We start from the raw sequence: 13,186 nt of genomic DNA, 5'->3' as shown, positions 1-13,186 counted from the left end.
TTATTATTATTATTATTATTATTCAGTGAGATAGATTAGAATGGGTGTACATGGCTGGCATAAGGTCACCCTACAAACTTCCATGGCAGTGTGGGGATTTGAAGCTGGGTCTCCCAGATCCTAATCCAAGCAACCACTTCACTGTACTGGTTCCAGGTTTCTCCTATCAGGGGATATACCCCACTTCTCCCCCCACCCCCCACCCCCCGCATGTCCCTCCCTGCAAGTCAGGATATTAGACAGGAAGGGAGGGGAAGAGAATGTAAATCCCCTGGTCAAAATACCTAGTAGTCTATTCAGTAAAATATCTGCTACTAAATGTGAAGTTGTCCTCACCCTTAAGTGCAAATAACATACCAGTTTGCAATGCTGTCAAGGCAGTTATCATGACAGGAAAGGATTTCCAGAGCAAGAATCAATCTCTGCTGGCCTGGTCATTAGAAATTAAACTCTGCCTTTGCATGCTCGTTCCTCAGAGTCAAGGTCTTTCCCATTCCGCCTCTTCTCCTGGGGGCTTTCTGAAGCTTGACCCTGCAAGCGACCCTGATCCACCCAGCCTGGCAGCAAGTAACCCACGCAGTCCCTCCTTCCGGCTGGTGGAACTGTGCGGGGAGGCCCGAGGCAGCCAACGGAGGGAGCCAAGGACTGGCGGAGGCGGAGGCACGAGCCGTCCCGAGTGACGTGTCCTCGCCATGAAGCTGCGCGTGATTCATCCCTAACGGGGAGAGCGCGCTGCCAGAGGCGAGATGCTGCGCGCAGCCCCGGCGTAAAGGTTGGCGGAGGGGCTAAGGCGCCGTCACCCCCTTTCCGCCGCGCTTTCCTTCGGCATCTCAGCCCTGGAGGGGGAAAAAACCAAGATGGAAGAAATCCTCAGAAAGCTGCAGAAGGAAGCGTCGGGGAGCAAGTACAAGGCGATCAAGGAGAGCTGCACCTGGGCCGCCGGTAAGGAAGTGGGCAGGCGAGAGGAGACACCTTCCTCCCCTCTCCCTTGGCCACAATGCGCTGGCGCCGGACGAACAGCCCCCCTCCCCCTTGGCCAGAGGAGCACGGCAGGTGCATCCATGCCCTCCCGGCGCTGGCCTCTCTAATCGATGGAAGCAGGCATCCCCTTTAAAAGGCAGGGGAAATGGCAGCAGAATCAGCAAGGTGGCCCCGGGGTATTTGTTGCTTCCATGACTGTTATCATCCCCTGTTCGACCCTTTGCAGTTAGCTGCCCCTTCAAGGCACTTTGCGGCTGTTGTTTGTGTGTGCCCATTTGGCCTCTTTTTTTCTCATTAGGCTCGTCTCTGGCCTTCAATCAGGGCTGGCCTTTCGCCTAAGGTCAGTCAGGGGAGCAGTCCCGGTAGCCAGACTTCGTCTAGGGATGTAGTAATATTCTTTGAAAGCTTTCTCGTATCTGCTTCCTTTCCCAACCCATAAAGCGTCTCCTTTCTACAGAGAGAAGCCTGCCTGTCCTCACGAATCTGGCCCTTCCAGCTCTAATATGATTTTATTATGAATATTTCCCTTGCCCGCCGCCCATGCTTTATCTGGAAGATCTGTTTTCAGCTGCCTACCGCTTTTGCTTTTCCATGTGTAAAATGAAGTTGCAAAGTGATTTAGTGCTAGTAAATACAGCAGAGGTTCAGATCTGGTTTTGGCGCCCTGTTGTGCGGTTCAATTGAACTGATGGGCACTAGCTGACCACAGAAGGGAGCAGGGCAAGCTGTTGATACAAAAGAGTGGATCTGTAGGTAATGAATTTTTAAAGGCTGTCTAATGACATAATGAGGGCAGCTAACTTATGGTTTCAGTGCTGCTGGGTAGAAAGGCTTAATTGCTTCTCTCTTGTAAAAACCAGTTTACATTATGCAAAAGAAGAGAGAAGGTTTACTTAAGATGCATTATTTGGTTGCGTGGAAGGGGCATCTAATTGCAGAGAATCAAATTGGGAATGATAACAGAATTGGAAGAAAAATAGATCCTGAACCCACTTTCTGCTAACGGGTGTTTTCTTCAAGTAAATCTAAGATACCTGATGCCATTTAAATGTGTAGATTGCCATGTGCTGTTTCCCTGTGCTTTGTGACTAGAGTTGGTTAACATTTCCACTAGTTGCTACTCTGTCAATATATATTCTTGTTCATTTATTTATAATTATATAATCAACATGTGCTGCGTAAAATTGTTCGGATGCATCATGCATGTTCTGTTCAGTCTGGATTAGGAATGGGTGTGTCCATTTTCTTTTTAATTTGTGGAGAGGGGTTGCAAATCTTTACAGGCTGTGTAGCCCTGCAGATAGTGGGCACAATCTAGCACAAGTCTGTATGTGTCTTAAGTGCCATCAAGATGCTTCCGTGCTATGACAACCCTATGAATTAATGTCCTGCAAAATAGGATCTAGTTGATTTCGTAAGGAAAATGCTTTGGTCTCCCCACTGAAATCATGGGCATTAAAAGTACTTAGCTTTGTGAGGATCATACCCTAAGAGTGTTAGTGATTTTTATTGTTTCAAGACTTGTGTACCACAGTTTTTTTTTAAACAGTAACAAGCACAAATCTTCCTCTGGAAAAGAAACTCTTGCTTGTCAAGAAGGCAGGAACCCCAAGGTGATGGTGATTAGATGTAGGCCAAAAAAATCTGTTTGGAATATCTTGGACACACCGATCAAACCATGCAGTACCTACAAGTATTTAGGAGTACCATTCAGTAAAACAGTCTCTTGGAAAGCCCATCTGGCCACTGACAGAGCTCTGACTTTAAAACACTTGGGGGCAATAATCAATGGGGCTTTTTTTGTTATTCTGTTTTTATGAAAGGGGAATGTATGGGGGATCCAGCTATTGAACAGTTAATAAAGTAATTCAATTTCTACTGTATGAAGCAGAAATATGGGAGTGTAGTAATCAAGTTCTGGTTAATTTACAAAGCTTGCAGAATTTGTTTATGAGGCAAATTCTTGTACTTCCAAGACCGTCAGCTGTGGTCAGCTGTGGCAGTTATGAGTACAGAACTGGGATTATCCTCAATAAGAGCTCATGATCAATACAGTCATTCTATATATTGGTTAAAAATGAAGCACACATTCAAGATTCTCTTGGTCATTAGAGTTTGCTACTTGACAAGAATCCGGAGAAGTGTCACGCTGAACAAATTAGCTCAATTAGGACAGGATACTTAGTTCCAGATGATATCCAAAAAATGAGAGGGATGGATCACAACCTTCATGACTGGCCATATCACAAGGATGAAGTACTAGACAGGGACGTAATCATACAGTCACAAGCATCTCCTTGGTCCAATTTTTTTTGAAAGGACCATAGTATTATGTAGTGAACATTTCAGTCTGAACATTAAGGATGGCTTTTTCCTATCTGAGATTTCATGCTATGCCATCAGCGATGCATAGCAGTTGTTTCTCTCCCTCTCTCAGTGAACTGGGGCGGTGGAAGTCTTATGCACTATGTGTTAGATGGCTCACTTTACGATGACCCGAGAAGTAAGTTCATCAATAGGTTATATGGCTCAATATGCTAACGGTGACAAATCAAGAGAAACTTTTTTGTTGTTGTTGCCCGACATTGACCTATATGTATCTGAAAGAGTTGTGCTTTTTGCATATGCCACCAGAAAGATCAGTTTCCAAATGATTTGGTAATTTGGTTGTTATTGATAAAGTTTTGGTGAAATTTTGTTTTTGTTTTGAATTTTAATCTTAGTTTTAACCTATATTTATAAATGTTTGTGTGTATAACGTATGGTTTAGATTGGGATGGCCAATGCAATAAAATGCTCCACTACTATTTAGTTATTTAGATACTGTTACTTCACTTTTGTCTGCAATTGGGACTTGAAGCAGCCTACAGCATTCTCTTTGTTTTGTCGTCACAACAACACCTTGATGTAGACTAAGCTGAGAGGATGACTGGTTCAGGGTCACCCAGCAAACTTCAATCACTGCAGGGGTTCTCCCAGATGCTAGCCTCACACTTACCTGTGATGCTAGACTGGCTAGAGACTTGCTCTTACCATGAACAAAAGTGAAAATGAACCTCCCCCAGAAACGCAACTGACTCCTTACGGCGCTAATAAAAGCAGTTCCTTTAAAACGGTTTTCTTATCTCATAGTTAATACCTATCTTATCCAGTATCCCTTGAAACAGTGTATCCCTGTATAAAAGACATGCTTGAACACAAAGTTTTTAGATTAAGGAGGGGTAGCATTTTTAGATGTCAGTGTATGTTGTTAGATTGTTTTAGGTTTTTAGATGTCATTGGAAAACAAACCCTTTTAGGAGGACCTCTAAGAACTTTTTAAAATGAAAACAATGGGTTTAATTCAGCCAACTCTTAGATTCAGTCTCACCCAATTTCCCTCATTACATCCCCTGTTCTGCATGCCTTTTGTCCATGCAGATCCCATGATCCCAAACGTATAGGCAGTGGTGGCGAACCTATGGCACTCCAGATGTTCATGGACTACAATTCCCATCAGCCCCGCCAGCATGGCCAATTGGAATTGTAGTCCATGAACATCTGGTGTGCCATAGGTTCGCCACCACAGGTATATGGTATAACAAAGGAAACAGAGGGGACAAGTAGGTTGTCTAAGTCAGTGCCAGTATATTGATTTCTATAAATTTACAAGAAGCAAGTGTAAAAATGGTACAACATATTTTGATCTATAAGTGATGTGATGACATTTGGCAACATTATCTGAAGCCTTTAAGCAGCCATCAAAATCCCCCCCTTGTTGACTACAATTCAGTAGTCTAGTGAACTCTGTGTTTATAGTACTTTTATGGGCATGGTTTTCTTATAGTAGTTCCCCTTGGATAATGATTGGCTTTTGCTCTAATTTCCATTTAAAAACTTATTTAAAAATAATGTTCATAGGTAAAAGATGCAGATGGCAGTGCTTTGTTTGTGTGGAAGTTTTATATTATATTCCATTTTAATGGAAAATGTTTTTCATATTTGAGCCATGAGAAGTAGATAGATTGAGAGAGGGAGGAAAGAAATGGAAAAAAGGTTAGCTTGGTTTGCACATAACAATGACAGACAAGTTGAGATTAGATTGCTGCCCTGTGCATCACCATGGATTTTTGGTGGAGGCAGTTGACTTTAAACATATACAAACATATGGACAGGTGTTATCTACACTGATTTTCAAATGTAGCTTAGCTGTAGGCTAATACAAATATTGCCTAGCACAAATTCGTAATAAATATGTACACAGGCCACTACCTATTTAGGTTCTTACAAGATCAGCAATACAAGTGTGCTAGTGTGTTTTCAGTTTGGGTGAAGATGATACACTATTATAAGTTTTTCAGTTTGTGTCAAATTTTTTAACTATAGTCTTGCCCTCTAATGGCTGGATCAGAATATTAGAGCAACTAACATTGCCTGTGTTTCTAAAATCACATCATAATGTGGAGTAAATTGGAACCGCTCCTTTTATCTGATCCACTGTTAATTGTGAGTATGGAAGGATGATTTGGTCAGGGTAGTAGCTAGACATTTCTAAACGACAGGCATTACAGATTGTATACGCACTTGTTTTGGAACAAAAATAACTATTACTATTTGTCAACTTGTTTGACTGCCAGTTTGTTTATGGGACTTATTTTAAATACCCACTTTTAACCTACAGCATCTTGGCTCAGGATTGTTAACAGACTGCTCACTCTCATATGACCTAACTGTATGTGGAGAAGATCATTCTCTAAGCTCCTTTTCCTTGCACTTCTACCTTCAGAAAATCAGTGATAGACCATGAGAGGAGGGGCCCAATGGCCTACTGGGGAGACGGAACAGAGAGGCCAGACTGCCTAGGTACCACTTTCACATGTCTTATGGGAGACTCATTCTGGTGGCCCTCCCCTCCCACAGCTGCCAGCCCAGTTCAACCACTCGCTGTCACCTCCCCAGTCACTCACTCACTCACTGCCACCATCAGGAGCTGCAGTGCCGCTGCCCACAAGGCGCTGACCCCAGGAGTGCCCGATCTGATTTTGCAGCACCAGGAGCAAGGTGGGCCTACCAGGAGACAGGAGGAAAGAGAAGGGGAGGACTGTGGGGCAGGCTGCCATTGCCAGCGCTTCTGGCTTCACCATGCCTTCTGTTGGGGCCTCCCAGAGGACTGTCCTCATCCACCAGCTGCCGCCTGCCCACCACTCTGATGTCACTTGCTAGCCTGCACACCGTTCACCCATCCCACTCATTTGCTGCTTGCTCAGCCTGCTTGCCACCAGCCCATTCACCAGAGAAGTGGTCAAGAGGGGGTGTAGTTTGGGGGGGGCATACTTTCAGTACTTGCTTCAGGCACCAATTACTGAAGATACGCCACTGGAAGGGCCTCTTCAGTGGTGGCACTAAGATTGTGCAACAGCTTGTACTATATCTGTACAGTATTCCCATTCTGATTGCCCTCTAAAATGATTCTTCTCTATTTTCTCTACAGAAGCTTTAGAATCTTCAGAGGCTGTTACCAAGACCCCTCCCTATAAACTCAGGTAGGAACTGTATGTTGTCTTGTAGATGTTAGCAAAGTTAGAAATGTATCAAATATAACTGCTGCATGGAAGACTTGCCTAGATATGTGGAAAGCCTGTGGGGGGGCGGGGGAGTGGACTGGAAGACTTTTTTTTCCATTGAAAGAACTGGAAAATTGGGAGAGGGTGGAATTCTAGTGAAATATGTATTTTCTGGAATGAATAACATGTTTCTTAAAACAAGGTGAAGGTAGGGTCATTATTGACCCGTGGGATGACATCACATCCTGATGTATACTGGGCAGACTGCGTTTATGCGGTGGTTTGCCATTGCCTTCCCCAGTTATCAGCACTATCCCCAGCAAACTGGATACTTATTTTACCAACCTCAATAGGTTGGAAGGCTGAGTCAACCTTGAGCTGGCTACCTGAAGCTGATTTCTGTTGGGATCAAACTCAGACCATGAGCAGAGCCTTCACTGCAGTTCTGCACCTTACCAGTCTGCACCATGGGGCTCTTCTTTAAGACAAAGAATTACTAAAAAGGCACAGTATGTTGAATTTACAAAGTTAGGCAATGACAAGTTGGAACCTGCAACAAAATGTTACAGGTTTATTTTTTTGCTTGTCCTGCATGTGCCGCTCTCAATTATTAAACTTGCTGCCTAGGGGTGTGGTGATGGCCCCCAAACTGGAAGACTTTAGAAGGGAAGTGGACAAATTTATGGTGGGAGTGGCTATCAATGGATACTATTCATAATGGATATCCACTCCCTCCAGTATCAGTATTGTTCTTTTTGTCAGTTGCTGGGAAGCATGGTCTGGAGAGAACTGTTGCAGTCATCCTGCTTGTGGGCTTCCTAGACATCACCCACTGTGTAAACAGAATGCTGGACTTGGTGGTCCTTTGGGATGATGCAGCATGGTTCTTCTTATATTGACATATTTTTCCTGTCTCTCAGATGGCAAAAGCTAAGATTTGTACTAAGCTAGCATAAGGTGCAATAGTTCTTAACTCTTGCTCTCATTTTGGAGTAGTTAGTTTAGTTTATTACAATGACCAGCCACCTCATTGTTGATTATATGAAAACATTTGCTTGTAGAAAATGAAGGTGTTTATATTTCTATATTTCATAAATACGGACAATAGGGCAATTTTATATTCTTACTAATGATAAATGATAAATTTTATGTTATTGAAGCAGTAATATAAGTTCAGGTTGAATAATGTATGCAATTTTTTGGTATGTCAGTTTTACCTGACATTTATGTGAAGCACACTAAAAATCTAAAGAGATGCATTAATGCTAGGAATTTATTTATTCAGTAACATTATGTTCTGAAGGTAGCTAAATCCCAATTTTAATAACTCCCCTGCATGTAGAAAATGTATGTATCTGTTCTCCTTGATGTGGGTCATCTTCTGTATGCATGGAATTATTTATTACAGATAAATGTGTACCGAGAATATATATGTATATCCTATGATGGGTGGTTTAGTTTATCTTCGAAGGACAATACTTTCCTGCACACATACTGAGAACAGAGGATCTCTGTGAAATACTTTCTAAGTAAACAGATTTAGGATTGCACTATAAGAAGCAAACAATACTTTTGCGGCAGATAAACATTGAACTAATCATTTATAGTAGATTGTGTGTTCTCTTCCATTTTGTATGTGTGAAAATTGGCATATACAGACAAATAATTTGTAAAAGTCTATTCAAACCATAAAATAATATCTGCAGATTAGCTTTATTATGTTAATACTGGTACTGAAATACTAGATATACGCTGAATCTATTTGCATCTTACAAACTTGCAAACATTAGGTACTGATGAAGAAGAATCAACAATAAGTATACAAGTGCATATAGATGCACAACTTCGCAGACATGGATCATGATGGTTGCAAAAGACTATATGGATACAATGCCAATGATCTAATTCAATTTTTTATGTGGCTGATTGTAACTCTATTCCATGCAGCCTTGCTATTGCAAACATTAATGGTTTCTTTTCTCTTCCTTGCTGTGTTACATTATGTTCCCTCTTACTTTTTGTTTTATGTTGCTGCTAAATTGGTTTCCCCACCCCATGCCACTGAAATTTCCTGAGGGTATTGGCATTTGCATTTTTTTATTGACTTAAGATTTTACAGACATCAGACCTATGCAAGACACTCTAAAGTGCTGGGAAACACAGCTTTCCATATTGCAAACTTTATAATACTGAAAAGCAATTATGGGTTATAAGTTCACAAGATCTTTCTATTAGAATTCCATTTTTAAAAATTGTAGCAGGCCATTTTGCTCATGCTCATATAACAGATTTTCTAGATAGACCATATTATATCTTGTCTAATTTCTTTAATCTATTTACGATCTTATCTTCTGCCTTTTTTTGCTTATAATTTAATCTGTTCAACTGTCTACTAAAAAGCTGATATGACAGAATTTAAGGTTAGGTATTATTTTGTGATAATTTTGATCTGAAAAAATAATTGTATACAGCTTTTGTTCTTGGAATTTTCTGGGGACTTATATACCTGACTATATTCTCTGTAATATAACCTTTACATTTTTAAGACTTTGAAATGATTTAATGGTTTCTTTGCTCTCCCCCTCCCAATGTTCAGATACTCATTTTCTGCTGTTGTTTCAGTTCATTTCCTTCAAACTTAACAGTGATTTTTCAAAGAAAAAAAATCTACTGATGTCCCAATGTTATTTTATAAATGAAATTATTTTTATAACTGAAATCTTTCCAGAGAATGGGTTCTGCATCCCAGAAGGTGTTGTGCCTTTAGTTGGACTTTTTTGGACTTTTTCCTCTCTTGTAATTTTGGGGACTGGCTTAAATTCAGTATAGATGTTGGCATTGTTTTGAGGCAATAAACCTAGTTTTGATGAAAGCCTGTCAAACTGTTTCTTACTGCTGCCAAATCTAGCAAAATGGCAAATTGGAGGGGTGTTTGTGAGTGAAAAGTATGATCTCAAATGTTTTAATGGGTAGAGAGCAAAACCACCTATACTAACAAAACAAAAAACCCTGCTGGAAATGTTGTCAACATTGTTCTAGACTACCTAAATCCATTGAGAGAAAGTAGTTTCCAGGCGATGAAGCAAAATCACTTTTTAAGAACATTTTGTTCAGTTATTCTGATAGTCTAAAGGAAGAGACTATGCATTTTCCTTAATTGCATAAGAGCTATTGGAAGATTACTTAATAAATAATAGTTATAATAAAAAAAGCTTGGATGTTTATCAAAAAGGAAGGCTGCAGGTTGACTGTGCTTTGACTAGCTCTGTTCATCTTGGCTCCATGTTTTCCCTAAGCTATCTTAAACTGCTTTCCCTAGTAATCTTTATACCTTAGAGGTAGCTTAATATATAATATATTATATAATATAATAATCTTGATATAATAATTCCTTACCTCTCCTTTCTGATTTATTTCCTATTATTTTTCAGTGGGCTGACTGCCTCCCTTTGTTCACAGTGGCTTAATAATTGCTACAGACAACAGCAAGTTTTCTGGCCATCTGGCACTAATTTGCATTGTACATGCCAAGCAGATAACATTGTATAGTCTTGTGTCACTGCTTTTAGCTTTAGGCCACAATTTGGTGGTGGCTGCAGTGGGGGTGTTAAGTTTGTGGGTAAGGATTGCTGCAACTATAGCAGACACTACCGTGGATCTAGAAGTTCAGTATAAAATATAAGAAGAATCAAGCATCTCTTACAACCCCCAGTAACATTAAAAGCCGACAGTAAGGCCATACCTTCTAAAGCCATCTAACGCTAATATTCTTGAGCCATGTTTCCCTTCTCAAAAGCTCCATCTGGGAGTTGCTGAGTGTGCTAAGCCATTACACTGAGTGGTGTTAAATCAAAATGTGATTGATGATACAGGCAAAGAGCAGAGAATACTATGCCATCAAACTGATTAGTATGCCTATACAAAGCAGCTATATCCAATCCCCATTTTCAGCTAGATTTATCTTGCTTCTTTGCATTATTTATATGGGTGACACGGCAGACAAAAAATAATTGTATTTGCTTTTCAGGTTGTACTGAGTGGATCTATGTCCAGTTTGACATACTGCTAAACCTGTTGCTGCAATTGAAATTTTATATTATATGTAGACATTTAAATGAACTCATGTTGCCTACTTTGTGTTACTGTCTGCTTCCTGGCAGGGAAACTATCTTTCCTATACATATGTCACAGTGATCAGATGGCTACAAGGCCGTCATCAATAAAATGTGGGTGGTGAATTCAGACATCCCAGTGAGTTCTCTGCCCTAGCCTAGATAACCCAGGCCAGCCTGATCTCAACAGACTTCAGAAGTTAAGCAGGGTCAGTCCGAGTACTTGGATGGGTGACCACCATAGAATTCCAGGGTTGCTATGCAGAAGGCGGCAATGGCAAAGCACCTCTGTTAGTCTCTTGCTTTTAAAATCTTACTGGGTTGCCATACATCAGCTGTGATTTGGCAGCACTTTACACACAATGAGTACTGTAACCCGGCAAACTCTATTTTGAAATCTGTTTGATGTAATTCAACAAATTCTAGTTTGGGGTGCTGTGTGGTTTCCGGGCTATATGGCCGTGTTCTGGCAGCATTCTCTCATGACGTTTTGGCTGGCATCTTCAGAGGATCTGATAGTTTGATAGTTGAACAAAATTCTAGTTTGTTGAGTTGCTTGTACCAACCAGTGCTTTGTCATGTCTGAATGCAGTCTTTGATAGTGGAATCTTAAGCAGAATTATTCCAGCTGTTTTACAGCACCTTCATTTTTATTCCACATTCATTCAACTTAATTCTAAGCATATTAAAAGTCCCACAGAGTTCAATGTGACTTGTTTTTCATTAAGCATATTTATTATTACAGCCCAACATTGTTTAGATCACTGCCATCAGGTGGAGTCATCCAGTGAGACCTTTTTGAAGATAACTTGCCTAGGGAAGCTGGGTTGGTAGGACTATTAAAACAATTGGCTCAACCAGTTATGAATTCCTTGTGAAAACAGTTCCATATGAGATGTAATATAAGACTTATTTTTTAAAAGGCATTGTTTTGGAGGTTTTATCATTGTAGAAAAGATTTGTTTTGATTTCAGTTTATAATCTGATTTTTTATAATCTGATAATTTGATTTTATTTCAGTTTATAATCTTTTTCTCTACCTCCTTTTCTTATTAGAAAGTTAAGGGATTTTCTGCCAAGTCTTCCTGAAAGGAAGAAAGCCTTTCTCCAATGGACTGATGTTTTTCTGATGGAGAAACTTCTTTACTGAGTGATTCCATAGTATCCATGCCAAATGATTGTAAACAACATATGTAGCATCCTTTGCCTATATTATGAAAGCACTTGTAACTCATAGAATCACAGAGCTGGAAGGGGCCATATAAGCCATCTAGTCCAACCTTCTACTCAATGCAGGATCAGTCTTGAGAGTCCCTGACAAGTGTTTGTCCAGCTGTCGCTTAAAGATTTTCAGTATGAGGGTGTTCACTACCTCCCAGTAGCTGGTTCCACTGCTGAACCACAATTACTGTAAAGATTTTGTTTGCTAATATTCAGTTAGTACCTTTCCGCCCCTCCTGCTGCCAACAGGAGGATGGTCATTGCTCAGCATAGGTAGGACATGAAGGCTTTAAACTATAGGGAAGTAGATTTAGGATATACTTTAGGAAGTAGTTTGTATGAACTTTGAACTGTTTTACAAATGTGGAATCTACAGTCTTGCAAAATATAATTAGATAGACATTTATCCTGGTAAATTCAAAAATCTGTCACTAGGCACTCCCTGATTGGCTGAGAACTATCACATGTCCTAAGGAGGGATGCACATAACACTCTTACTTATCTAATGTTGTTGCTGAGTAGACTTACCCACAGAACAGTATAGATAATATTTAGAACAAGTAGGAAAAAGTTAAGCAAAATTCTGCAATGAAGTAACAACAGTTAAGCAAAATTCTACAATGAGAAAAAAACGGGGAGAAGGTTGTCAATCCACCATAAAGGTATACATGAAGGGAGACATGAAGGTGATGGGCAAGGGCAAGATGGTCACTGATTTCTCCACAAAAACTCTTATTGGAAAATAAGAATCAGCTGATACTTTTCAGAGGGATATTGTACGACTGTGAGCCTCCACTTTCCTATCCTTGCTGTAGGGTATGCCTTAGGTTCATCTCTTTGTGTTACTTAATCCTTCAGACTTTCAGGTACTATCACATTTGGTATCTTTGCTATTTTTATTTGCCTGCCCCCCCCCATTTCTTATTTGATCTTTAGCAAGTACATTTCATTTTAATGTTCTTTCCTTTTGACTACATTGTGCTGTTATCTGGGTACATTTTGTCTTTGTTCTGAGGGATAATACAAAACTGAGTCTAATTAGATTTTGCCTGTACGAAGATAATAGAGTTCCAGAGCTATACACTAAGCCAACATGAATGGTTTTATTTGTTTTGGCCTGTACCATGGATAGCTACCTGTAATTTATTCATGGCTACTTTGAGTGCAAAAGCTGTAATACCTGTCAGAGCAACTTGGATTCTCATCTAAGCAGCGCAGAAATGTGGCATAACACTTTGCAACCCAAGAAGTGGAGACAGAGGCCAAGGGCCAAAATGATAGAATAAGTCTTGGCTGGAAACTTCTTTCATTGTACTTTGAATCACTGTT

General features: G+C 40.4%; 1 protein-coding gene across 2 annotated transcripts in view; it reads left to right on the top strand.

Moving 5' to 3' along the window:
* The first annotated feature begins 651 nt into the window (after positions 1 to 651).
* Positions 652 to 13,186, top strand: part of ARFGEF3 (ARFGEF family member 3) — a 91,795-nt gene continuing 79,260 nt past the window's right edge. For both annotated transcript variants that reach the window (XM_048489747.1, XM_048489739.1), the window contains exons 1-2: positions 652 to 942; positions 6,452 to 6,503. In XM_048489747.1, the coding sequence (XP_048345704.1) occupies positions 858 to 942; positions 6,452 to 6,503 (137 nt within the window). In that variant the 5' untranslated portion in view covers positions 652 to 857. The remainder of the gene's footprint in view (positions 943 to 6,451; positions 6,504 to 13,186) is intronic.

This window comes from Sphaerodactylus townsendi, linkage group LG01, assembly GCF_021028975.2.
Source record: "Sphaerodactylus townsendi isolate TG3544 linkage group LG01, MPM_Stown_v2.3, whole genome shotgun sequence".
NCBI classification, from domain to species: Eukaryota; Metazoa; Chordata; class Lepidosauria; order Squamata; family Sphaerodactylidae; genus Sphaerodactylus; species Sphaerodactylus townsendi.
The sequence above is the reverse complement of the archived record's forward strand: the minus strand, read 5'-3'. Positions and strand labels throughout refer to the sequence as shown.